Source organism: Poecilia formosa, unplaced genomic scaffold (genome assembly GCF_000485575.1).
Source record: "Poecilia formosa unplaced genomic scaffold, Poecilia_formosa-5.1.2 Scaffold172, whole genome shotgun sequence".
NCBI lineage: Eukaryota > Metazoa > Chordata > Actinopteri > Cyprinodontiformes > Poeciliidae > Poecilia > Poecilia formosa.
In genome coordinates, this window is record NW_006800111.1 from 591,963 (window position 1) to 617,574 (window position 25,612).

A 25,612-nucleotide genomic window follows, 5' to 3' on the forward strand; every position below is an offset into this window, starting at 1 on the left:
TATCATTTTGTAGCGTGGCGAGGGCGGACCGTGTGACGTTGAGCCGAGGCTCTGGCTGTTTATTGTTCCTTCCTGAGCACCGATACAGAAAAAAACAGGCTAACAAGCTATCAGCCTCTCTTTTCACACGGCTCTCGCTCGGTTTTACGAAGGTGTAACGGTTCAGACAACTGACTGCCACAACCAGGGGCCATGGCGTATGCGTATCTCTTCAAATACATCATCATCGGAGACACGGGTAAGCTGCAGTTAGCACTCAGTTAGCACCTAGCTACCAGTTAGCGATGTGTTTCCGCAGTGTTGGATAGTCCAATGACGTGGTAAAAGCAGAGACCCAAGGGGTGGTATGACAGCTCTCATTCTCTCTTATTGACATATCAGAATGTATCAAAAACACACTGACAGTGACGGATAAGTAAACACATGCTTTCCCCATCATCACTGTGCCGTTGTGGTTGTTTACACCGGCAGATGTTTGGCCTTTTGTCCGTTTGCGTCGAGGGTGGGGGTGTTAGCATACCCGCTAACTGCTTAGCTTTTAGTAAATGTTCAGCAACAGCTGTCACGACAGCAAATTGTCATCATATTGGATCTCAAAACAGACGAGAAAAAAACTGTAGTGTATATTTTTGTTCTACATTTACCACCGGTAACAGTTAAAATTAGCATTGACACATAGGCCTAAAGCTAAACCCACTGAAATGGCGTAGAGACACTTCTAGTTTTTGATCACATTTCTGTTCATGATTGAAGCTTCGTTTTTCTCATTAAAAGATGATTCTGTTTTGCGAGACTGTTCAAGTTGTGGCTCATCCTAATTAGTTACCCCGTAATTATGAAGACAATCCCATCATCTGTTTACTAATGGTGGGGGCTGTTGAGTTAGCTGCGTAAGTTAAATGTTGCAGTACCTTAGAGATGAGACGGTGTTGGGAAAACTGACTGGTTTGGTAGCAGCTTCAAAGTACGATTTACTTTAGACAGCTCAGCATGTACTTTTTCCACTTCAGCGTCAAATTAAAGTAATAAAATTTAACTACACTGAAATAAGTTATAAACATGTAAAGGGCCCTGCTGTAATTTCATCCAGTTAGATGACTGGTGATGGACACCGTGTTTACTTGAAGATTATTGCAAAACAGCATCATGCTGTGCTGGCTCTTGTCATTTCTAGTAATAAATGCTTCAGTGAGTTGTTGCCAAGGTCCCATCTTGACTACATGTTTGTCAGACCAAGATATATTTTCGCTGCCGAGTTTTATCTTCAGAAACAGGTTTTCTTTTATGAAAAGAGCAATTTATCGAAATAAAAAAGCCCAAATGTTATTTTGCTTTCCTGTTTCTAGTCTATACTCTTTTTGACAGTGTTTCTTGAGAGCCAAGTTTGCATTTTTAACTAGCTAACAGCCCATTATGGCTTTCTGTGATTGAGATGGTCAGAACTGTCTAATAATAATAGTTTCATGCTCCCTGCATGTGGCGTTTTATTGGTTTAATTGGTAAACACTTATTTTAAAAAAAGAAGAAAAAAAAAACATATCCCAACACGAAACAATGTTGAAGATCTAAATAGGTTAGTATGAGATTCTCACAGTATGACAGCCTTGGTTTAAAAATGTTAAATGACATTAACTGACAAAGCTAAAACAAAAATGGATAGTACGAGCTGCATTTCAAAGAAAAGGACAACAACAAAAAGTATTCTTGCAACAGCTGAAATCATTTAACATTGATTAGTAGAGTTGCAGATAACACTTTTATCTTGATTTTGATGGTTAGACTTCAAAAGCATAGAAAACCACAAAAGGTAACATTTCTAAACTCTTTGAATGTTAAACTCTTTGAAATCTTGCTCTTTATGGAGTAATGCAAATATGACACACTAATATTACCTTATTAAATAGTTTAAATATCTGTCCTGCTTGTAAATTTGCAAATGGCTGTTTAAGAGATATGCCAGTTGCCAACTGGCTTGCTGTGTGTATTCTGATTTTCCAAACAGACAAAGCTCCCGGTGCCTGATTATAGTGAATAGGAATAAAGAGATCAGCAGTCATACCACTTAAAAATAGAGTTCATTAATGGACAGCAAGAGCCTAGCTTTTATTATTTGTTTAGAACATTTGATTTAACAGTAGAGCTGTTTTTATTTTCAGCTATTTAATAAAAATGAAATTTATTTGCTAATAATACCAACAAGGTGAGATGTATTTACCTGCAGTGACTAAATAAAGTGATCTAATCTCCTAACTTGAATATTTTGATTTTTCTAGAAATATTCTCAGCTGTCGCAATTTGTTTTACATCGTAATGTTTATATTTTATAAAAACGCAGTGGGGTTTTATCTTGCCAGTTTACAAATTAGTTAACACTCTCTGTTTCACCCGTCATCTCCACAGAGATCAGAGATGTGCGAGTGGAGTGTTTCTGTCTGTGATGGGAAAAAAAATCACTTTGTGTTAAATTTAAATGATCACTGAAATACAGAAAGCTGCCAAAGTCTCCAGTCACTCCCTCGGTGTCCCTCAGGCTACAGTCTCGCCTTAACCGGCCCCATGCCATCAGTGAGACAAACTGTGTGTCATATGTTGTCCAACAGGATCAGTTAGAAATGCTGACCAAATTCCACCACTTCATTCATCCAGTTCTTTCTGATATGCAGCTGTCATTAGGAGAACGAGCAAGACTCGCTGCCAGTCAGTCTTCTTTTTTTTAAACACAGGAAGCAACTTCCTTAGACATTTTCTAAAATGTAAAATCTATTAATCAGCACTGCCAGGAAGGAGCATCATTTTGTCCTGGGTTTGTGGTGCATACAGGCATTTAGCAACCTTCCTCACAGCACTTTTTCCTCCTCTTGTTGTTCTTGTTTGGTAGTTAACATCAAACAAGCTGCACGAGGAGAAATACCGTTCCTAGTGTATCACACACAAGTTGGGCCTCTATCCAGCGTGGCCGAGAGACTTTGCTCCGTTACATAAGGCAGCGACGAGGACATCCAGAAGTAAATAATTATAGATTGAACTCTTATAGAGGGAAAAACAGGCATTCTGTTCCAAGTGGGATGGCTGCGGGTTTTCAGGCCAGGCTTTCCAGAGACGTTATTGGCACAAAGGTCCTCACCTCAGTAACAATTATAGACCCTTCGGTTTCCACATCCTGACTGTCAGGGTTTTTACGCAACCAAAAATATTCCCAAAACAAAAAAAAACTGAATTTGTCTTGCTGGTTAATAAGTGGAAAGTAAAACAGCTTCTTTGGACCAGCATTGGGCAGCAACAGGTGGGGGAGGGATGGTGTTGCATTATTCTATTCTAAGAAAACTCGCTTTCTCTGGCATCTGATCACAAGGATTTTTTTAAGCATCTCCAGCAACACTTTAATTTCTACCATTGTATGTTTTAAATTTGACTTTACAAGAATTCCCCACCATTCACTCATTAAGCACTTTTGATAAGCAGTACGTTCTTACTGCTTTTGCAGGTTTCCTCTGGATTTATTACTTCTTATGACCTCCAGATCTTTTACAATGGAAACTCTCTTTGCCATCACCCTAATCTTTGCCTTTCTTCACAGATTTCTCATCAAATTCAGTTCAGGACTCTAATCGTGCCATTTAGAAATGTTTGAAAAATTAAGATTACATTACACCTGAATGATTTTGAGCCTAACTGTACATGTGGCTAGGATTAGGTTTCTATAACCTAACAGTACTTCTTTCTTAGATAAGAATGTGCAGGACTACTCATAGCCAATCTTTTGCTGAAACTGTTTTCATAAGAAAATATCACCTAAACTAAATAATGTATAAATTGGAAGGAGATGCATCCAAGTAGGGGAAATGTTTCTGTGTGACTTGTAATGTCGTTCAGGACTATTTTTAAGCTCCGTTTAGCAAGATGTCATATTCCAAAGGGAAGTAGCTCACTGTCAAGAAGTGGAATTTTAACTGAGTCATCCCTGTGGTTCACAGCTGTCATGTGATTTGACTTGCACTGCGGTCTCTAATGGGCCGGCCTGTAAATCAGGAGGAATTTAGGATAATTTAATCAGAGAATATGACAGTTGAGAGTAAATCCCTCGTTTAAAACTAGAATCAGACCCCGGTAATCTCCCGAGTCGTTTTTGTTTTAAGAACCAATTTGGTGTTTCAAACGTGCTGAGGGACGTCTTCGGTTCACGCTCAAACGTGAGGACGGGTTATGTGGCCTGACGCCGTGCTGGACTCCTCAGCAGGGATTGGGATGCAGTCTGCTGACCTTGCTAAGCTTCAGGTTACTTAGCAGAGCAGCAGCAGCACATAGGTCGGTTGAAAACTGACACATCCAGCCAAATGCATCCACTTTTGATGCACCTTTTTCATTTAATAGAAAATCAAAGCTTGTTGTTTTTACCCGTCAAGCTGTGGGGCCTCATCAAATATCGTGTGTTCTGTAAATTAATTTAAAATTCCTCTTGTTGTCGGGCTGCAGCTCAGTTAGTTTATCTGAAATAAACTGGATGATTAATAATACTCCTATTAATCATCCAGCTTCTTTCATTTTCTTTTGTGTATGACATCAGTCAGCCACTGCTGCACTTTGTGTTTAACACAAATTAGCCTTCTAACATTCATATTGGATGGCACTGAAATGTTACATCTGCTGAATATAAGCATTTTATTTCAGCTAAAAACTCTAGTGTCTGTAGTGTAATTTCTTCTAAATGGGACATCTTTTATGTAAGTTATAAACGTCTCAGTTTGCGAATACCCACAAATAGAGTAATTGTGTCTAAATTTTACTCTATGCGTTTGGACAGCTTGTAAGGATATTGGTCATAAAGAACTAGTTGCTATGACTACAGTTAAAGTCTGTTTCAGAAACTGGAAAAACATGTTAGCGGTGTCCCTGAGTGAAGAATGAATTTGTGGTTTACTTCACTTTGCCACATACATGCTATGTGATATTTTGCCATCGGTTGATGGAGACTCTTAAAACCAAAGATTCTCTTCAGGATCTTCTCCACGATGCCGATTCCAGCGCTTAACTATTGCTAGGCTTTACTAAGCACCAGTTCTTTGTGTTTCCACTGCCCAGACTTTGGTCTACGCACTAAAAAAAATCCATTCCTATCCCACCACCAGTTTGCTCCTTGACCAGAGGACATAACAAGTTCTCCTCAGGAGCTGAGGGCGGGCTCACTCGAAGAGCAGCCAATCAAAACATTGCGAACGCCATGTTCAAAACTCCTGAGTTTAGTTTTGCTTTTGATCAACCCCCATTTGAACAAGGGAAAAAATCTGATCAGATGTCAGTTCTTCTACAATAATGAAATACTGGATTACCATAAAAAAATAACAGGCTCATTTTCCTGCAGTTTGTTTTAAAATTACCGGCTTACAGCAGATTATTTCCCCCTGAATCTCTAAGAGTTATTTAAAATTCAGTCCTTTCTATTGATCTTGTATTTATCTCCAGATGTTTAGCTACGATTTCCCAGCTGTGCCTGTGGGCTAACCTGCTTTAACACACAAAGTGTTCTCCTGACATTTTGTGGACATGTTCCCTGAAAACCACAAGAACATTCTCACAGTTTTAAAAACTTTTAACTTTAAAAAAAATCTTTACATACCTTGATACCAGGCCATGTCTTGTCATTCTTATTGGGTAAACAAATCCTCCCTCACCTGCTCTTGACTTACCTCCTATATGTCCAGTTGTAATAGTACTTGTTTTAAGCTAAAAACCTCAGTAAAGATCCAGTATATAATTTCCAAACTGCTCCTTCCTTTCTATCTGTGTTTTCTCAGATTTTTCTTGTTTGTGTGGGTACAGTTAAAAGTATCTTCACCGTAAGCTGTGATGAGGTGTCATTGCCACAGCTTGGTACCCGATGAAGGTGCTTTTATAGCAACATTACCTAGTTTCCCACTAATTGCTGCTGTGATTGTGACCACTTTCACCGTTGTAGCCCGACAGGCTTTGATTGCAGGCTGCTATAGACAGTTTGCCCTTACTTTCTGCAGCATAGGCATCAAAGTTGTTGCTGCCTGGCCAGAAACGGCGCTGGGATAGTTTGATAAGCATTGTGGATGGTGACAACATGGTAAGACGTTGCACAATTTAGAATAAAGTTCTCTGTTGCCATAATTTTAGCATTACTAGGAAAGGGTGCAAATAGCCACAGACCTCCCCATATAAGTGTGATAGAGCTGATGATGGTATGATTACTATACTTTTACCAAAGCCTCCTCATTTAGGTCCCTCTGTCGGTTATCGTTGTCATCACCCTGTCCCTGCCTAGCAACGCCACTGCCTGGCAACGTCGATCCTTGGAAACCACAGAGGAGGCGCATCATGTTGCTTTGTCACCTTCTTGTGTGTCTCTCTTTTTCAATCTCATTAGCACTTCATCCACACCTTTTTTTTGGTATCTTTTCACTTCTGCACTTTTTAATTTAGATAATGCTTGTTTTCTAGTAGAGCTGGTTAGTATATTTAATTGTAGTCGTGAACCCAAAACGAGTGCACGCGATATAGCATTCGTAAGGCCTTTCTCGGATGCTGATATTTTGAATATCAGGAGTTGTGTACTAAATCTCTGTATGCTAATAATACAATTGCAGAGTTGAATTGACTTTATTATTCTTTTGAGCCCATCCATAATATAAATCGTAGTGTCTAAGATTTATATACCTTGGGAAAATGGTGATGCAAGTAGTGAGAACTAACGTGGGTCAGTTCAGTTCAGTACCCTGAAGTCCACCTTCTGAAGTTGAATTTGGTTCACTCTCAAATTTCTCATTATCTGTTTTGCCTGTGTACATGGTTTTTCCTCCTCATTTTTGTCCTTCCACTTAATTTTCCATTATTTAAATGCTACGCTATGACACTCTGAACAGCCAGCTTGTTCAGCAATCAGTTTATGGTCTTACCCGCGAGGGCTGTGAGTGGCTGTCAGTATTAATACTGTGAACTTGATGTTTTTTCAATGGTTATATAGGCCAAAACGTGACAATTTTTTTATTAAAACTTGGGTTGAAAAGCTGAAACAAATCAACTTTTAAACTTACACACAGCATATCGGCTATCAAGATGTTGTATGGAAATGTCTTAAGAATAACTACTTTTTAGTTGTTTGGGATGTTGTATGTCGAAGAAAAAAAATATACTGTCTTTGAAAGCGACTGACCAGGATCAGAATTTCTTCAAAGGCCTCAGTTTGCAACTTCTGTTTAACATCTGTAACGCTACAGTTTACCATATTGAATAAATGACCTGACATGGGCATTTATTGATAGTTTTTTTTTTTTTTTTTTTTTTTTTTTTACTGTCATTCAAGTATTTAAGCAACATTCGGAGCTGAAATCATGAGTAGCAAGGTGTTTATCACTGCAGATTCATTAGTGCCCTTTCAACTAGGGGAAAAAAAACCAGTGGTATCACACGTAGGAAGGAGCCAGCTGGTCACTCAACGTAAACAGTTAACAGTAGCAGGGAGCTGCATAAGCTCCCTGCTGAGTTCATCTGAACTTTGTTCTCTTGTTAAATATGCATGGATTTTATTTGTAAGCCTGTATTTAAGTCGCCCACAAACACTGATGTGCTCGGTCTTGTTGAAATGCCTTCTTTTCATGTATGTCTCTCCCCTTTTTTCCTTTGGTAGGTGTGGGAAAGTCATGTCTATTACTACAGTTCACAGACAAGCGGTTTCAGCCGGTTCACGACCTCACCATTGGTAAGAAAAGACAAGCGTGTATTCATTTAAGTGATGAAGTATTGAACACTAATTACACACACAAACTCAGGCACTTTGCCAGAAGTAACATTTTGTGCTACACTAAAAAAAAAAAGAGATTATTTATCCATCACACTGTGAAACTTACAAATACTTTTTAAAATGTAATATCAAATCTATTTTGTAAGAATAACATCCCAAACATAATTTTGAATATTCAATTTGTTTAAATTTAAATCTCCAACAACTTATTTGATTTGTACCTGTGTTATTAAGCAAACAGCCTTAAGTGAATTCCCTATTTTGAAAACATCTGTATGCATATCTATTTGAGAAATTGTTGATTAAACCTATTTCTTGTCAACTCATTGCTGATCTCAGTTATATCTGCATTAAAAAGCATGCTTCAGTGCTTCACATTGTGCGTAATGCATATCAGAAACACCACAGCTTTGACATAAGCCCGGGAACCACGGCTCCGTTTTCATAAAAAGTCTGCCCCTCCCATGCAAATAGATTTTTCGTATGATCAGTTCTGGGCTGGGTCGGTCCCATTATTTATTTATTTAGCATGAATTGGGTGTGGCATGAAAAGGACAACGTTTGAATAAAAGCAGTTCAAACCATTCTGAATAAAGACGTTTTACTTTATCTGACATCTGAAGAAAAGTATTTAGATGTGTCGGGTATATGTGCATGAACAGCGAGAGTTCTGCTTCACTATATGCAGAAAAAGCACTTTTAGTCATTTGTGTCAGAATTAGTTTTTTTCTGTCTTCTCCATTTGTTCCATATGACACATGAACTTTTTTTAGTCTTTCTGTGTTGATCATGTATAAACCTTTTAAATAATTTATAAATGCATGCAGTTGATTAATTAATCAGAAGGTTTTAAACAAGTCTTTATCAGAGCGTGCTCAGTTCTTATTCCTCTGTTTTTTTTTATCCGTTTAGGTGTGGAGTTCGGCGCAAGGATGATCACTATAGATGGCAAACAGATCAAATTGCAAATCTGGGATACGGTAAATAATCTATTGGCTGCGGTTCCATTTCCACTTGTTGTTGCTTCACATAAAGGCTGCTCTAAAGCAGTGTGCAGATATAATAGTAAGCTGCAAGGCTGCTTTAAAAATCTCTTAAATTAGGTGTTAAATATGATGGTAATGTCTTCCTTCAGGCTTCTGTTTGTAGATGAATATATATTTTATAACTTTTGAATAGTAAAGAATTATATGTAATATTGTTACTTCTAGCTGACAGTGTCTGGCTTTGATCCTATGAGTTTCTTTGTAAATAATTTTTTGTATCTTCATCCAGTGTCATAAATAGCAGTTAGCATAGCTAGCATTATGAAAAGCTCTGTAGTAATGTGTATTTCTATAGAATTTAGTTTAATTCTGCGATTTCCAGCAGACTGCCAACATTTCCACCTTCAGCATATCTCTTTATAGAAAGAGACTGAGCGAAACAAAGGGCCAAATGGAGAAGCTTTGCTGAACTCCATTAAAATGTTTGTAATCTACTGAAGGTTTAGCTCTACCTTGAAGCTGCAGACATACCATAGAAAATACAATTTCAATCCAATTTCAAATGGCTTCTTACATCTCTGGGCTTCATCTGACTTCAATTTAAACACCTCACTGCTTTTGAAACTGTTTAGCTTTTGGGCCCTCTTTCCACATATATTGCAGTGACCTGTTTGGAATTTAGTAGATTCAAGTCACCAGGTGACCTCAGTGAGTTTTGCTTTAATGTTTTGGTTGAAAATATAACGTATAATGCTGCTGGTTTTCGCTTCCTGTTTTGTTGTTGGTCCTGAATCCAGTTTAAAGCCACATAACTTTGGTTGGCAACTTCCGAAGATGACAAAGTCCTGCCAGTGTATTTGTTACTGTACCCTGCTAGCTAAAACCTCCAGGAAGCTAATGTGTCCAGTGGTCACACGTGCTGCGGTCATTCTGAACCTTTTTGACAGTCTATACATTTGTATTGATTTTTTTCTTAATAAGTACTGGACTCAAACTGCTTTCCTCGAGATTTACGAGTTAAGAGAGAAATAAAATTCAGAATGTGGTGTTAAGCCATAACATGCTAACACATTGTACAAGCTAAGGCTTTTAGCCACTAAATACTCTTTAATTTGATGTTTTCACTTAAGAGGAAGTAGGGTTGGATAGTTCTAATTTAAAACACCAGTGTGAATATTAATACTACTCTGTAGGATAATGGTGAATACTAAGGGCTGCTGTGATTTGCAGGTTTTCCGTTTTAGTTGTCACCCCCCTCGCCCATTCATGAGAAAAATGTTAACTGTGAAGGAGCTAAGGGGTTAATGTCTTCCTGACTGCTGTAAGCACCTCTTTAAAGCTTCCTGAGCTGTTCTGAGCCAAGGCATGTAGGGGCAGTGTATCATAAAAAGTACAAAAAGAAAAGTGCCTTAAAAAGAAAGTGCTTTTTTTACGTGCAGTAAAACAGTCGACCAGCAGGTGGAGTTAGAACTCCATTTAAAACAAAATAAAAAAAAATCAACAGTGACACGACCAGAGCGAAAAGGCCTGCAATGTGTCTGTCCCAGCTCCTCTGGTGTCTCAGTCCTGCATGTTTGGTTCTCGCTAGACAACGACTACTGTTCACCTGGCCCATCCAGGTACGGAGCAGTGAAGGCCGAACTGAAACCCGGCCAGGCTCGCCTTCTGCAATCATACACCGTCACCAGAACGCGAACACAGAAGCCATTTGGATGATTGTGTGGGCTGCACTTGCCATATGAATAAGTGTGTGTGTGTTTCTGCACAAAAGCCTGTTGGCCAGATGGCAGACAGACACAGTGTTCCCTCTCTTACACTCTTATTTATCATTTATTCACTAATGGCATCACAGGCTGGTTGACTGCCCTCTGAATAACTTACCGACTCTTCATCAACCAGCTAGTTTGACGTTTTGTTCGAAAGCCGAGCATTTTCATCGCTTTCTTGCTAGCTGGTTAGGTGACCGACTCCAAATCCCTCCTCCCCCCCTCAACCTCCCTGTGTTTCTGGGAGACAAAACTAGCTGCCTGGTGCTCTGACTTGCTGAATGATTCATTGACTTGGTGTTGCTGCCTGTGTGTCTGTCTGGCTTTTCAGATGAGGTCAGAGCAGAGCAGGACTCGCAGCTGCTGGGATAGAGTGCCGTTTTGTTTTCCTCCGTGGCCCGGACGAACACAGACAACATTGTTAATGTACAACTGAACGGAGCCAAAGAATGAATAGACTTTGGAATGGGGGGTGGGTGGATAGCTAGTAAGAATGCTGGATAGTGACAAGAGGGATGGAAAGAGGGAAGATTCATAGAAAAGATGAGGGACAGCAGGAAGACAAAGGAGAGGTGAAACAATGAGAGGGGAATAATGGAAGAGGAAGTGAAAGTACAAGGTGACTCTGAGCAGGATGGGCTGTCAAGAATGACATGATGGCTACACGTCTGATCCGAAACTCTTCAGCGCTGCAGCCTGCGCTATGTGACCTCCTTTGTTTAGCATAAATTGAGAAACTGGAAGGTTCTACGTGCTCGCAGAGAGAAAGTAGTGACTCCGTGACGGGTGTATGGAGAGTGAAAGACAGATCTCCATTGTATCCAGTTACAGGCTCCGCTCTGTCTTCCTCAGTGCCTGAAAACCTGGAGCTGGACTTTACGCAGGGAGTCCCAAACAAATTTCGCCATTAAGTTAAATGTGATTAATCAGAGACGCGTTTTCAGCCCAGTCAACAAAGCAGAACATTAGCAAATGCGGGTGTTTTCGGCGTTTAGTGTTTTATTTTCTATCTGGTTAGCTAACATGTTCGTATGTGTGTGCAGGCCGGCCAGGAGTCGTTCCGGTCCATCACCAGGTCTTACTACAGAGGAGCAGCCGGAGCACTGCTAGTCTATGACATCACAAGGTAACCCAGCCAATCATGCACAATTAGGATGCATTAAGGAACACTGAAAAGGCTTGTTCTTCCATCTCTCAGCACAAGACCTATATACTGGAAGTCAGCTTTAAATAATAGCCTTTTTCTGTGATGCATGAAAAAGGAATGAAATGCATGTTCAGATAAGCTTACACTAGCCTGCATCTCAGTAGTAAAAAAAAAAAAAAACGTGACTGCAAGCGTGGCAACACAGATACCTTTCTTCCTTCCTGAAATCTTTTTTTTTTTTTCTCCTACAGCCTTCTACTTGTACTCAATTTGTTATACCATCGAGTTCTCTCCACCCTGCTGCTATTGCAAACATGTCTGAACTGGCTGCTACTGCTCAACTTTATGTTTGGTGAACATCTACAGCACCTTATCTAAATGCATGAAATGAGTCATACGACTTTCTGTTGAGCAATGTTATGATCCCGGCCTCTTGTTTTCGCTGCCTCTCTATCCTGTCGGCAACGTGGGCTTTTGCCATTAGTTTGAGATAAACCCATTTTGGACTTGAAGTGAAAAACAAATGATTAAAGATGGATAAAAATTGTGCCTTTTTCAATAGTGGAGAACATATAAATTTGATGGCTACTTGGTGTATTGAGCTATTTTATTTGAAACTCTAAATACAAATGATGGAAATTTTTTTTCAATATAAATAAACTGAATATTACTCCTTTTTCTACCTTTCCTTTTCAGTATTAATGGTTTAAGAGCCAACCCAGACTTTTTTTCTTGGATATAATCTCTATTTAGTTTAATGAAACCAGGTATTTTTTTTGTTGACCCAATTCATGACAAATGCCATCTCAAGCAATTTCACAAGCCATACAGGTCTAGTTCAGGTCTGTTTTAACACAATCAGCCTAAATTTAATCGACATCAGTCCATAACATATCCGTTTTTTTTTTTTAATATAGATTCATGTAGCTAAATATTATATGCAAAGTGAAAGGAGAAAATAACATAATTTCACTCGTTAAAACTGTGCCCCCCGGACATCCTATTTATGAAAAGGACAAGGTAAAGAATGCAGCCCTGAGGAACATTATGTGACAATCTGCAGTTCAGTCTTAACGCCACCAGAACAGGTTGGTTCTCTGAATCTGCTGGTAAATCCACATTCTTAGGAATTTTTCAAAGAATGTTTAATGTTCAAGTGTTGCTCTTTCAACTGAGATGAAACAATTAGTGGATTATTTTCCAGGACACGTAGAAAATGGATAAAACCTCAAAAATGAACAAAAAGCTATCTTAAAAAGTAGTACTATGAAAAGATGTGAAGGTTTAATTTGTTTTATAATGTTCTGTTGTAGCCTCTCTAAATGCAGCTAAAGAACATCTAGAGGTCAAAGATCATGTCAACAAAAATACATAATCTAAAAAAAAAACTCCTTTTACTGTTTTTTTTTTTATTATTTTTACGGTTTTTAAAAACAAAAAAAGATCCTTAAGAACAATCTTCGCTGCACATCAAGCTCTTGTCTTTAATTTCCTGTTTTTTGTTTGCACCGTGCAGAACATGTAAAAGCCTTCGAATAGGAAGGAACAACTGCTGATGCATGTTCTGGTGCAATGCAATAATGGTCTAATGCAATAAACTTCCTGCATAACTGTTCACATATACCTGGTATCAGAAACATCGAAGCAGTAGTTTCTAAGGGGAACCCGATGTCAAATTAGACAGAAGACAGTTTAAATGTTTCTATTTAAGCCATCAGATGACGACAAGATGAGCCTTTTCTTTCTCTTAAATGTTTCAAGCAATAAAAGAGGAAGTGATACATCGCCTAACAGTTTTCAAGAGAAAGTAATATCTGTCACTTCTTAAATTGGGGTCTGTGTGTGTGTGTGCGTGCGTGTGTGTGTGTGTATATATATATATGCAACAACAGATTGTTGATCTGTTATGTTTCCAGTTTCACAGTGCAGTCAGAGATAAACCAAAAAATCTGTGCTTGCTCAACAGAAGGGACACCTTCAACCACTTGACGACCTGGTTAGAGGACGCCCGCCAACATTCCAACTCCAATATGGTCATCATGCTCATTGGCAACAAGAGGTAGAGTTGTTCCTTTCTTCCACACTGAAGAGTACATGCTGGCCTACTTAAGGCTGGACCATCAGCAATGTGTGGCAGCAATCACCAACGCTTGAAAATATTCTATTGTGAAAAGGATTGACTTCGTATTCTTTTGGCCAAGCACTCTCCTCTTACAGGTGTGTCTAGACTAAAATGTGCACAGTAAGAAGGTTCAATGTCTTAAAGCAAACTCTGAGGTTTGGCATTCAATTGTATTTTTGCTGTATTTTTTTTTCTCTCTATACTCCAGTATTTTTGATTTAACACTATGTGAGGTGAGGTTAAATCAAGAGAGCTGCCAGGAAAATTTGAATGTGAGATTTCACTTTTGCTCTAGACATAAACTGGTAAAGTTGTTGACTTTTCTGGAGGTTTCATGATGCTCTAAGTGGAAAATATCCATTATTTTCATCATTAAGCTTGCATTGCGATATCAGTCAGCTAAAAACAAAGCACACAACTGTAAGAAAGTTGTTTTTAAATCAAAAGTCTGAGAGCACTTTATCAGCACCACCTCAGTGTAAAGAAATGTCCAAATGAATACAAATGCACACCACACCTTTCAGATTTTTATTTGTAAAACAAACAAACCAAAAAAAATATCTCGTTTGCTGTCCACTTCACAATATGCACTGCTTAGTAAGTAAATTGCGCTCCGTGTGGTTGCAGCATGACAAAATTTTGAGAATTTCTAGGCGAATGAGTAATTTGTTCATGGTAGAAATTTTAGGGGTAAATATAGCTTTAAAAAAAAATTAGCTATTTTAGGATGATTTTTACCTGAATTCGTTGTTTGCTTGTTTTTGCAGCGATCTTGAGTCGAGGAGAGAGGTGAAAAAAGAGGAAGGTGAAGCTTTCGCCAGAGAACACGGCCTCATATTTATGGAGACCTCAGCCAAGACTGCCTCTAATGTAGAGGAGGTAATTACACACGCTCACTAGCAATTGGTGATGGCCGCTGTAATGACTGGATTAAGGTTACCAGCTTACCTGAACCTGAGTTCGGAACGGCTTTAAACACCACCTGTCATCGTGAAATATACGCCGCTCCATACAGGTCAACGCTAATGCCAAACAGCCCTTTTCCCTGCAGACAAATAAATCTCAGGCCACACCACAATTTCACAGCCATTATCTGTTCTTTCACAGTTGTTGGTGCTGCCTGTTGACATCTGTAGCTGGAATTAGAGCTCTGTTTGTTTGCAGCAGAGAGCACTTATTGAAGGATTTCTCTGAAGACTTGGAGTAAATCTGTAAAAATGGCTCTGATTTTTTAAAAATATATATTTTTTTTAATCGGTCATCAAACCCTCTTGTGGTTGGTTTGGTTGGGGATGGAAAACTGTTGGCGTGACATTAACTACTGGGTATTAGCACATTAAGGGTTATGTTTTCTGAAATGTCTAATCGAGTCAAATTACCCATTGTTTTAGTTTTTGCATATATTCTCGTTTTTAGACAATCGTTGAGACAGTATTTGAAAAAAGTAGCATGGTCCCAGAGGTAGGCTGTTTTGACTGTGCCCTTTGGTTGTGCTTCTACTAGGTAGATATATAACCAGGTCACAGAAATAAGGCAAATCTGAAATCCCTAAATGCTCCTTTAACCATCTGGATGAAAACATCTTCTCTCCATTGAACTATAAAAACTATTTGGAGCAAATAATGGCTTGTCAAACGCATTTTAATATACATGGTTTGATTATGGATTCAGATACTTTATTTTCAGATTCCAATTTGGATTTTGATGATCATTTATCCCTATTCATCCATTAAAGCATACCATGTTACCTTATTCTTTCTCCAATGTGTGTTATACTGAAAAGTGTACCGAAGTACATTATTTTGACTGAATTATAGACAAAAATAGAAGTCGCTATTAGTTTTCCTGTGTTTAATAAACAGGGGGGCAGGAGGGGAGATTTAGATCTCCCAACCACTGATCAAGGTGAAATTGGCAGATTATATCTCTGGCTGATTGATTGGTGCATCTCTACCTCAAATGAGTTTGGTAAAAATAAGTTTTAGGTGCGACGATTCGTTGCATTTAATGTTCTGTCCTTTTTAGGGTTGATCTGCCATTTGATTGTTGCACATTTAGTCGAAGTCCATGTTTTAGAGCTGCAGAAGGGTGGGTGACAGTGATGGAGCCTAACCCTGCATGGATCACGTTAACGTTTTGAACTGCGGTTAGCACGCTGAATGCACGGCTCCGCCCTGCATACAGACACACCCCTGGTGGTGTTGCAGTGAATGCGAGGCCTGCTCCTCTGGGACCCCCTTCTCACTTATCCAATCACATAACTAATCCCATCCTACACAGCACAGCATGCCACCCAGAGGCACAACACACACACACACACACACACACACACACACACACACACACACACACTTTCTCTTTGTTTTTACTTAGATTTTTTTTTCCCCCCATCCCTCTCCAACCTTCTCTTGACCAGTCTATATCATACAAACGCTCACACCCACAACACTGTTGAGCTGCGCTCTTCTGGGGTTAAGATTTGGGGGGAAGGGTTTGCGTGTGTGTGTGTGTGTGCGTGTGTGTGGTATGATTAATTTGTCTCATTAGTGTCCTCTGAATCCTCCTGATGCCTCTCCTCTCCTCCCTTCCCTTCATCTCTTCTCGCTCCATCCCTCCTCATCCCTCGACGTCCATCATTTGCTCTTTACCTCTCCTACTTCACCTCCCCCTTCCCACTCGTCATCGCTTTTTCTTTTTCTTTTTTTTTGCCATCCCCCTCTCCCGTCCCCTCCCCACCTCCGGCGCAGCTTCCGTCCTTTCCTCATTTATGTCTTCCTACCCTCTTCCATTCATTTCTTCCTCCTTCCTTCCTTCCCCCATCATCTCTCCTCCTATTTTCCAGCAGTATATCAACCAGTTAAAGTTCATACATATTCATAACTTCCACCCCACCTTTCCTCAGCGACATCCAGCAGCCAATCAGTGTGCAGAGTTTGTCGTCAGGGTCTGTGGGTGGACACTGGGGTTGATGGGATGGTCTTTAGAGACAGACGAAGAGATCCTGCGAGCATGCTTTCATCGTCTCATCTCCCTGCCCTCTCCTAAATCCTTCATAAAAATCCTCTCACCAACCACTGCCCACTTCCCCTCTCGCTCTTCATTTCTCTCTTCTCCTGTGCTTATTTCTTCTGTAGAGTATTTTCTTAGTTCTTAGTTTAACCCTCGTCTCACCTCGCCATCATTCCACGGTAGAGAGATACGAAGGAACAAGAGGTGTAGTGATGTGAGGAGGGAAGGAAGGAGCGCAGGAGGGAGCAGGACATCACGGAGTAGAGAGCACCCTTGGGCTCAGTCTATTTTTGACAGGTGCCAGAGAGGAGTTCAGAACACATTTTTCGTTTCTCAGCACAGTTTTTTTTTTTTGGTTTTGCATGTTACATATGTGCTCAGTGAAACAGTCTCCAAGCCTCATAGTGTGGGATCGCAGCTGAAGTCGCTCAGGTAGTTTATCCCAGTTATTGCTCTCCAGTTGAAATCCTCCAATCGTAACTCATAAGATACTTCCCCTGGAGACAGAAGCATCGATACCTGTAGTCATAGGGCAGTCTCTCTGGGATCTTTAATTCCACTTTATTGAATCAACTTTGATCCTCTGAGTTGTTTGTAACTGTGTGTGTGTGTGTGTGTGTGTGTGTGTGTGTGTGTGTGTGTGTGTGTGTGTGTGTGTGTGTGTGTGTGTGTGTGTGTGTGTGTGTGTGTGTGTGTGTGTGTGTGTGTGTGTATGTGTGTGTGTGGAAAAGAAAGACGGATTCTGTGCTAATCCATGCTCGATTTTTACTCCTGATCTACACAAATGCCCAACTGTATTCTCTAACAAGATCCTCCTTCATAATACCTAAACTTCTAAGAGCCTTGGAGACGCTTGAATAGCATCCATTAAGAAATGCTATACTTTAAAACTGAATTGACGTCTTGTGCTGGTAAAATCCTTACAAACATCCTTCATAAGCACGAGATGAAACAGACGAGTGTTTTAAAAAGTCCCCGTCTTCTGATTAGCTGTATTCTGTCTCCTTTGAGAACACATTTTACACAACGCAACTGTTTGTTTTTGGCAGAAGCCCAGCTAGCGTTGACATATGAAAGATTTGTTTCTTTTAGTAAATATCTCCAAAGCTAATATGTTCACTGCCACATATTTGTGGGACTTATAAAATAATTGCTTGACAACTCTGCATGTAAACCGCACACATCTACCACTGCTATGAAATTGCCTCAGCTGGTAATTATTATTAATATTAATACTGGCATTACGTAACCTCCTGCCATGCTATTCATATTTTCTGTCTATACACATGAAGATGTACTCACCTCTGCATGCTGTGTGCTTGAAGTGGCTATAGCTGACAGCAGTCCAACCTGCGTTTTGAATAATTCAGCTAGTCATTTGACCACATGGAGGCACAGCCTTCCCCCTCAGGTTGTCATGGTTAAGTATGGAAAGTAAAAGCATAGGAGGAAAGACACTGATGTCTTAGGAAAAAAGTACCATTATCCATCCAGACGCAGTAAAAGACCCTACAAAATGGTGGCACATATAAAGTTATAGATGTACTTTATAGGCGTGACAGCACGTGTCTTCACGCTCAGAGCCTCCAAAAGACTTTCAAAGATGGTGAAATAAAATAATTCCTTGATGATCTGCTTGGTTTTGCTGACTTTAAAGTTTGTTTTTGTTTTTAATGCAGTGTACTTGCTCAACAAGACTTTTTCTCGCGTGCCTTGTAAAAGACTTGCATCCACATTAAGGACAAATTAGCCTATTTCAATAATGGGAACTAATTGGAGTCCATTAAACCAACTAGATGTAATTGCAGCAGTTGTTGGTGTTTTTATGACTCCAGATTAATTTGCCTCCTTTGCTAATTCTTCTGTTTCCAAGTATTTAAACCTTTGCAGATGTTTTTTTTTATTTATTTTCTAGATTTGTGATTCTTAATAGTAATTTTTTTTACTGAACTTGTGATTATGACACAAGGTTGATTATGACTCCTGTTCAAACCAAAAACCTCAGAGTGACACCCCACTTGTAGATGACACTTATCGGATTCATAAAACTAAATTTTCTTTTTTACAGTAGGCTATCAACCAATTATAGGAGGTTAGTTTAACATTTTAATTGTATAACTGGGTGCAGCACATCTCCAAGGAGAACACAGATTGAGGCAGGATCAGTAGAAAATGTCCGGTGACTGGGACTGTTTACCTGGAACAGCTTTGGTGCGAATTGACCAGAGCTAGAAGGCTACAAAACGGCGGAAGTGCGAAATGACCCGCATCTGTTTCTACTTACCTTCGGTCTTCTTACTAAGCTAGCACAACCATTTGTTGCTTCACTGCATACTAAGCATGATTGTTTTATCTCTTTTTTTTTAATAGTTTCTAGAAAAGTTGTGGATCTGTCCTTTATTAAAATCACATTTTTCCCATTTGAGTTTCTTGCGACTGTATTTTACTGGACTTTAGAAGGATGCAGGTATTTCTGTTATTTTTATTTATTTTTTTTTTATCCAAAAAGTTTTCCCACTCTTCTCGTTTTTGAAGCTATTATCTGAGGAAAACAATGCCAGTCATTTTGTGGCCTTATGAAAAGTTTTCTGTAATCTGATGAGTGCAAATGAAAAGGCTCAGAGCGCACGCACGCACATACACAAACATCAACAACACATGCATGTGCTCTCACAACACCGGTTGAGGTTTATTGTTGTCTGCAGGGTGTGTTTTTCCACATGCATAGCTCGTGAATGTTCTGCAGCTAACCAGGAAGTCTGCATTACTTTACGGACAGTTGCCACACCCGGATGAAATGTTCAGCAAAGCAGTTTACACATTCCGTTGTAAAAGGGTGGCTTTACTGTAAAGATAATAAAAAACAAAAACCTGGCACAAATCAGAAGTCAAGAATGGTGAAATTAACACCCGCTTGCTAGCTACTGAAACGCCCAGCAAATAATTTTGTAAGGCAACCATGTTTAAAAAGAAAATTCCCAAAGAGCTGTGCGGGCTTATTTCTGCGCGCAAATATGAATCAAATCTCTCCGCTTCATCTGTCTCTCTTCCTGTCTCCATCTCAGGCTTTCATCAACACAGCCAAGGAGATCTATGAGAAGATCCAGGAGGGCGTGTTTGATATCAACAACGAGGTAAAGCACACTAAAACCCCTCTGTTTTTCTTTCTTTTCTTCTTTTTTTTTTTAAGCTTCTGGGTTCTTGTCCTCTTTTTTTCAGGGCCTTTCTTCCTCTCTTTTCCAGTCTTTGTTCTGTTCCCTTTTTCTCTTGAGCGTGGATTTCCAGCTGTGTGTGTGGTTTGCCACGCTCCCTCTAGCCTCAAAAAAAAAAAGAGGTGGAAAGGAGGGGGGAAGAAAACGCTCTCCTTCCTTTGACTCCAGCCAAGCAAAACTCCCTGTGTTCCTCCTTTCCTCTGCTCTATTTTCCACTTCCACTCTTCACTCCTTAGTCTCTCTCTCTCTTTCTCTTCCTCTCTCTCTCTCTCTTTTTCGCTCTCTTGGCATATTGCCAGCTCATAAATTCCTCACGTCCCACAAGGTCTCGGTCATTCAGCAAGAAAACAAACACTCACTCAGCCAGTCAGCCTGTAAGCTGCCTGTCAGCCCAGTCACTGTCAGCCAAATTTCTATCTATGGAACAGCAAAGGAAGCAGAAAAGTTTAGTTGTGCAGCCAGTCATTGAGCTGAAATGTTAATCCGATTACTTCCACATGAAGATGGTCGGACCGAGAGCGAACTGCGAGTTGGACAAATTAAGGGTGTGCAATATATGTCCGACTTGCATCTGCTTACAGCCAATAATTAATGCTCCACTATGGAACGAAAGTGCTGACGACAGCAGGACCCCTTGATCAGAAAGGAGGTCATATAGACAATCCACTCTCACCTCAGCTGAGAGCGCAGTTCATTTTTTATTTTTTTTATTCGCCTTTTGACTGTGAGAAAGCAGTTGTTCAGGAACATATATATATATTTATATATATCTCTGCTGTGCTTTGCTGGTAAGCCTAAACTCCCCACTTCTTCATTCTTTCCATTCTTTCAGCCTTAGCCTGTTATCGTTGTGCGTTACCCGTTGTTGTTTTCGGTTTTCAGGCATTAAAGATGTCTGCTTACAGCCTTTTGTAGATGTCGCCGTTAAAAGCAGAACATCTGCGGCTGTTTCTAAAACGGAACTTCCCAAAAGCGCCAATGTATAGACCCGGCCTTTTGCCCTTGTGGTGCATCACTGTAAAGCTTTGTTGCATGCTGCCTGTACGGTCTCTGCTTTTGCACACCCCTTCAGCAAAGAGTGGACGACTGACTCACGTCGCACCACTTCTTTCGTTGCCGTTACCTTAAATCTTTTCTGATTGTTGTCAGGTGTTTATAAAGAAGGAAAGAATTCACCGCCACGCTCCCCTTCAGTCCTTTTTTAAATCACTGCGTGATTTATTAAAATTTTCACATAAGTGCTTACACTCTCGGTTTGCTAATTAGTCATCGAGATGTCAGTCTCTGCAACCTGTTAAGTACACAGTATAGTTTCTGTCCCTATGTTATCTGGTTACATAAATTATGATGGCGCTTGTGCACATATGGACCCGGAACATAAATGCAGAATTTACTTAATCATAGAGAGAGAACTTAAAACCCGGTTCTTATGTCTGAAAAATGAAGGAATCATTTTCCATGTCTGCAAAATTTTGTGTAAGAAAAAAAAAGATATGAGTCATAAAGAGTCATTTAAAAATAGAGAGTTTAATATCTGAATATCTGAGTTTAAACTTTACCTAGGGTTCTTTATAGTGAGGATGATTAAGGGCCGGTTAAATGCCAAACAATGCCCTGAAAGAGCCTTTTTTTTTTTCATTTAATTTTTAATTGCCAGTGTAGAAATTTAGCTGCTGAAAATTGTCTGAAATCTGTTCATTTTTCCATTACTGGTGCTGAATAAATCTAAATCTAATATCTCTTTCTAAATGCTAAAAGTTAAATAGATATTTTGCATTACAATCTCCATTGTCACGGCCACTGGTCGGTTTCCAACTACTTCTGGAACACGTCCATTAACACATTTAAAAGTCGATTTATTTTATAAATAAAACAACAACGCTCAAAATATCACACCTTTTTTCTTTTTCTTGATTTCACAATGTTTCCATTCACTGCCTCTCCAAAACCCTTAGAGCTTTTCGTAGTTTATGGTTTTTCTTATGAGCTTTAATGTTACATTGGGAATCTCAAACAGCGACTAAATATTTGAAGTCATGTACTTTTTTTTAATTTACTCTGATCAGGAACAGTAGTACAAACACCGACTACATGTTTGATTGTGAGACACTTTGCGGTCGCTCTGGATCGTAATCCTTCAACTTTGACAGCTCCACAGCATCAGGTTGAAATGAAACATAAAATTGCTAAAATTGTATTGAATATTCAGATTATAATATTGATTGCCACCCCTAAGCTTAAACTTTAGCAATAAAAGTCTTATAATTACTCCCATCTTTTATCTGCTCTAGAGCTCCACCACCTGCTGTCATGTTGAGTCTTTACAATCACATTATTTATGTTACGACAGCGTCATCTGCATAGATTTGACACTGAACGTCTTTACAGCTTTTAGGCAGATTGTTGATATTACAAATGCAACATCAGTGGCCCCAAATCGGAACCTTGTGGTACACCCATTTTTACAGCTTTGAAATCTTCTGTCTGTAGGCCTTCCAGTCTGCAACAGCTAACACGTGGTAGCTATCGTTGGTAATAAATAGACCCGTGTGAGTCCATTGACTGCTTCCACGTGTTTCGGACCGTATTCGGCCCCCTCAGCCAGCGAACGCAGGTGTTGGGCAGAGAGTGCTGGGGCGAGCCGCTCAGCGTTTTCGTTATTAGTAACAGTCAGACGGAGGCCGGCCGGCCGGCCAAACCACATCAGCTGACTGAGCTTCGAGAGAGAGAGAGAGAGAGAGAAAGGGAAGCCCCACCAGAAATGTTGGCAGCCGCTACGAGAAAACACACACATGGCCTTAGCTCAATAAATGTGATTTAAAGGCATACAGTGTTTCCCAGAGGCACCACTGCTACTGAGTGTAGGAGGAGAGTTGCACTGGGAGGGAGAGATAAATATATACAGACGGAGGGAGAGAGCGAGCGAGGCTACAGCCACACAGGGGGGAGAGAGAGAGAAAGGACAAGAGAGAGAGAGCTGATGAAACGCAGAGGGAAAGTGAGCACTACAGCTCAGAGAGATGAAAGTGTCTCCCTACCACCCACCTGCCTGCCTCCTTCTCAGTTACTCCTCTTTTATTTGTGCTGTTCTTTTTTATCCTGTTGTCCTTGAGTGCTGCTGCTGGTGTTTCCTCTGCCTTTGTGCAGCGCAGCAGCACCTGTTGCTCCCTCTATGATGTGATCTAATAGAAAACCCCGCAGGCCCTGTGTGCCGTTAATCTCACCTTGAAAGCCATATGAAGCGGTTATTCAAACGTCTTTCGATTGTAGTCAGTGAATGTGATTGCACGTTTATGTCTGTGCTTTCAATTAACGTATTCCCTCGTCATGGTTAACACATTGTGAGATTGCTTTTTTTTTTCTTTTTTTTTTTCCCCCCCTAAGTTGCCAGTGAAGAGTAAATGCAATGGGAGCTTTTATATAAGTTCAGCTTCTGCCCAAATAAGACTAAACTTTATTTGAAATCTAGTGTTTCTGGAACTATTTAACTTAACTCTGTGTGCCTTGTAAGACTTAGTTATTTTTAGTAATCGATTCTGACAGTTAATTGATTAATTGGATTTAAAAAATGGCACATTCTACAAATTTTTCAATTAACAGCTTGAGCCTTTTTATGCAATATTATAAATGCATTAAAAGATGCAAATAAACTATTTAATTCCTTTTCTAATTACAAAAAAATAAACATTTTATTGCTTAAACTGCTATACAATGTAATTCCTTTACTACTGAGCTAAAACTACACCACTTGAGGAGTTTTGGCCAAAACATATTTACAGACAAAAGTGCAAAATGTATGTTTTTATATGTATATATTTTCTACAGTTTTGGCTTGATTACTGGTTTCTTTTTTCCACCAAATTACCTTTTCAATGTGCATCCTCCAGTTAATGATGAATCTGATAAATTAGTTGACGATTACTTTAATAATTGATTAATCACGATTAATCCAATTAATTGTTTGAGCCCTAATGTGCTGTATGGTTGTGTTTATGAGTAAATAAATGTGGGTGACTGAATCTGATTCTGCACCATTTTCAAGACACTTTAATCCCGTCAACTATAGATTATCACACATCAGTGAATTGGTGAGAAAAGGCTGAATTTGATGCGTCCTTGACCTAAAAGTTGCCAATCTCCCTTTTCACCCAAGTTTAAGACAAACTCCAGCTAATGGAGACTTGTCCAGATTATTTGACACTGAGAGTTTGTCCATTCACATAAACTGCTAAATTTTTAGCTATTGGTTTTACATCCTGTAATGTTTAAAAAAAAATACCCGTACTGTGTTATTATCGAATCACTATTTGTGTTTTTTGTTTGTTTTTTTTCAAGATTTGACAAAAAGTAATTTGCATAAAGAAATGTAATACATCTGTCGGTGTGAAATGATATGCAGGGATCCTTTCCTTCAGCTGGGAAAAGGGAATCTGGTCAAAGTTAATGGGAACATGAACATGGAGCTGAATACAGAACACCGCTGGAAGAAAACATGTTGGAGGCTGCAGAAGACTTGAGCTCTGGTGGGAGGTTCAGCCTTCAGTGGGAAACGGCTTAATAAGCTTACATCAAAGTTTTAAAGCGCATTTTTTTCATCAAATTACTTTTTTTTTTCCCCATCAAAGTTTGAGCTCATATCAGTTTCAGAAAATGTCCTCTACGTCACAAATATTCCTTACTTCCTTATTTTATCAAGGAACTGTTTGTACATGTTTTAATTTTTATTTTCCCCTGTGTTTCTCTCTCTCCACACAGGCTAATGGTATTAAGATTGGACCCCAGCATCCCACCACCAACTCCACACTGTCCAGTAGCCAGGGAGGCCAACATGCCGGAGGCGGCTGCTGCTGAAGTCCCACAACACACCGCGTCCTCCAGCCCTAGCCCTTCCTCCTCCTCCTTTTCTTCCTCCTCCTCGCCCTCTCCAACCCTCCGTTGCGTTTCTACAGAACTGTCCAGGCCCACTAACAGTTTAACTTCTCTCTCTCTACCGCTTCATCCATCCATCCATTTGTGCATCCTGAGTGTCTTAAGCATCCTTGTATGAGGACAGAGTCAGCTTCACCTGCAGATTTACACATTCATTTCAGACATTTTCTACTTTTTTTGGTTGGATACAAACGATTTTAGGCATTCGAGTAAAAACACGAACCTATGGCAGCCATTTAATTCATAATTTTCCTCTCGATTCACGTGGATGTTGGTATATTGCAGGAACTGAAACTGATGAAGAGCTGCCATTGGCTGCTTTGAGCTGACTTTGTTAGAACTGAGCAGTCAGGAAAAAGAAAAGGAAAAAAAAAAACAGGCACCATGTTGTGTCTATACACACATCCTTACGCATTTTTAAAAGCAAGACATGATGGCAGGACATGTTTCTGCATGCTGAGTCAGATTTCATGCTATGCCTGTGAGTATAGGGACAACACAAATATTCCAGGATGTTGGTTTGTGATGTGTGGGAGGCGTTCGAGTCGCTCTGTATTATTTGTATAAAAAAAGAGAAAAAGAAAGATGCAAATCATGTCATTTTTGTCCATGCTTTCCCCTCATTATCTTTGTCATATTACTTTGTAGTCCTGCAGTCTTTGTGTCCTCTTTGTCAGCT

At 39.6% G+C, this 25,612-nt stretch overlaps 1 protein-coding gene across 1 annotated transcript; it reads left to right on the plus strand.

Moving 5' to 3' along the window:
* rab2a (RAB2A, member RAS oncogene family) lies at positions 1-25,443 on the plus strand. The gene is made up of 8 exons (XM_007565105.2): positions 1-238; positions 7,649-7,720; positions 8,675-8,742; positions 11,558-11,640; positions 13,628-13,720; positions 14,551-14,662; positions 19,858-19,926; positions 24,760-25,443. Exons 1-8 carry the CDS (start codon positions 193-195, stop codon positions 24,853-24,855), a joined length of 639 nt encoding a protein of 212 aa, XP_007565167.1. The 5' UTR covers positions 1-192; the 3' UTR covers positions 24,856-25,443.
* The last annotated feature ends 169 nt before the right edge of the window (positions 25,444-25,612 follow it).